We start from the raw sequence: 1,100 nt of genomic DNA, 5'->3' as shown, positions 1-1,100 counted from the left end.
TTGATCTTTAAATATGGTTTTAGTTAATTAATTTAATCATCATTTTTCATAATCACTTTTATTTATAAAATAACTAACAAAATAAATATTTAAAAATTATATTTGTAATTTTTAATAAATTCGAATACTATAACATTACATACAGGTATATGTGGTTGCCTTTGGAGTATTTTGGGCCAAAGAAAGAAATGATGCATATTGATACGTCACCTTATTCTTGCAGCCACAACTACCAAGCGTTGAAGTAATTCACTTGGTTGTAAAACATGCATATGAAAAAAAAGGTCTCAACCATATTTCACACAATATATCATCACTTCAAATTTCCAAAAAGCTACTTTGAGTATATACGACATATCACATTCACCTTATTAACTCTTTCTTGAAAAATCTACCAAGTTCACGATCCTTGAAAAATGACATTTGCATTTCTAACATCCACATATTTTCATATTCTTATAAACAAATAGAACTACTATTATAAATAACATTGCATGTCCCTAGTTTCTTCAACAATAATATTAATTTCTTCTATAACACCTTATCTTTCATTATGGCACCTCATGGAGATTCTTTTCCTAGCTCATTCACTAGAAACAACAACATAGTATGCTCCAAACCACCAAAACCTTCACCTAATCAAAACAACAATAATATTCAAAGGACAATCTCCGACATATCGTTCGAGCTATCGAAAGAAGGTATGGATAATTTAACACTTCCACCAATAACTGAAGTTGAAGATGCAAAGTGTGAGTGTTGTGGCATGTCGGAAGAGTTCACAGTTGAGTACATAAAACGTGTGCGTGACAAGTTCTTAGGGAAATGGGTTTGTGGTTTATGTTCTGAGGCAGTGAAAGAAGAGTTTGAGAAAAATGGAGGGAAAAATAATATTGAAGAAGCTTTGAGTTCACACATGAGTGCATGTGTTAGGTTTAACAAATTTGGAAGGAGTTTCCCTGTTTTGTTTCAAGCTGAAGCTATGAAAGAGATGTTGAAAAAGAGTAAAATGGAAGGGAGAAGGGCTAACTCATTTAACCCTAGAGACAAAGGTGGTGAAAAGAAAGGTGGACTTGCTAGAAGTTCAAGTTGCATTCCTG

At 32.5% G+C, this 1,100-nt stretch overlaps 1 protein-coding gene across 1 annotated transcript; it reads left to right on the top strand.

Moving 5' to 3' along the window:
• Positions 1-501: 501 nt before the first annotated feature.
• Positions 502-1,099, top strand: LOC101493455 (uncharacterized; the record flags this gene model as incomplete). The annotated part of the gene is made up of 1 exon (XM_012715344.3): positions 502-1,099. A coding segment is annotated over exon 1 (546 nt), but the record flags the coding sequence as incomplete, so codon positions are not given.
• Between the last annotated feature and the right edge of the window lies 1 nt (position 1,100).

This window comes from Cicer arietinum, chromosome 1 (assembly GCF_000331145.2).
Source record: "Cicer arietinum cultivar CDC Frontier isolate Library 1 chromosome 1, Cicar.CDCFrontier_v2.0, whole genome shotgun sequence".
Lineage (NCBI taxonomy): Eukaryota > Viridiplantae > Streptophyta > Magnoliopsida > Fabales > Fabaceae > Cicer > Cicer arietinum.
This window is presented reverse-complemented; position numbering and strand designations above follow the sequence as displayed.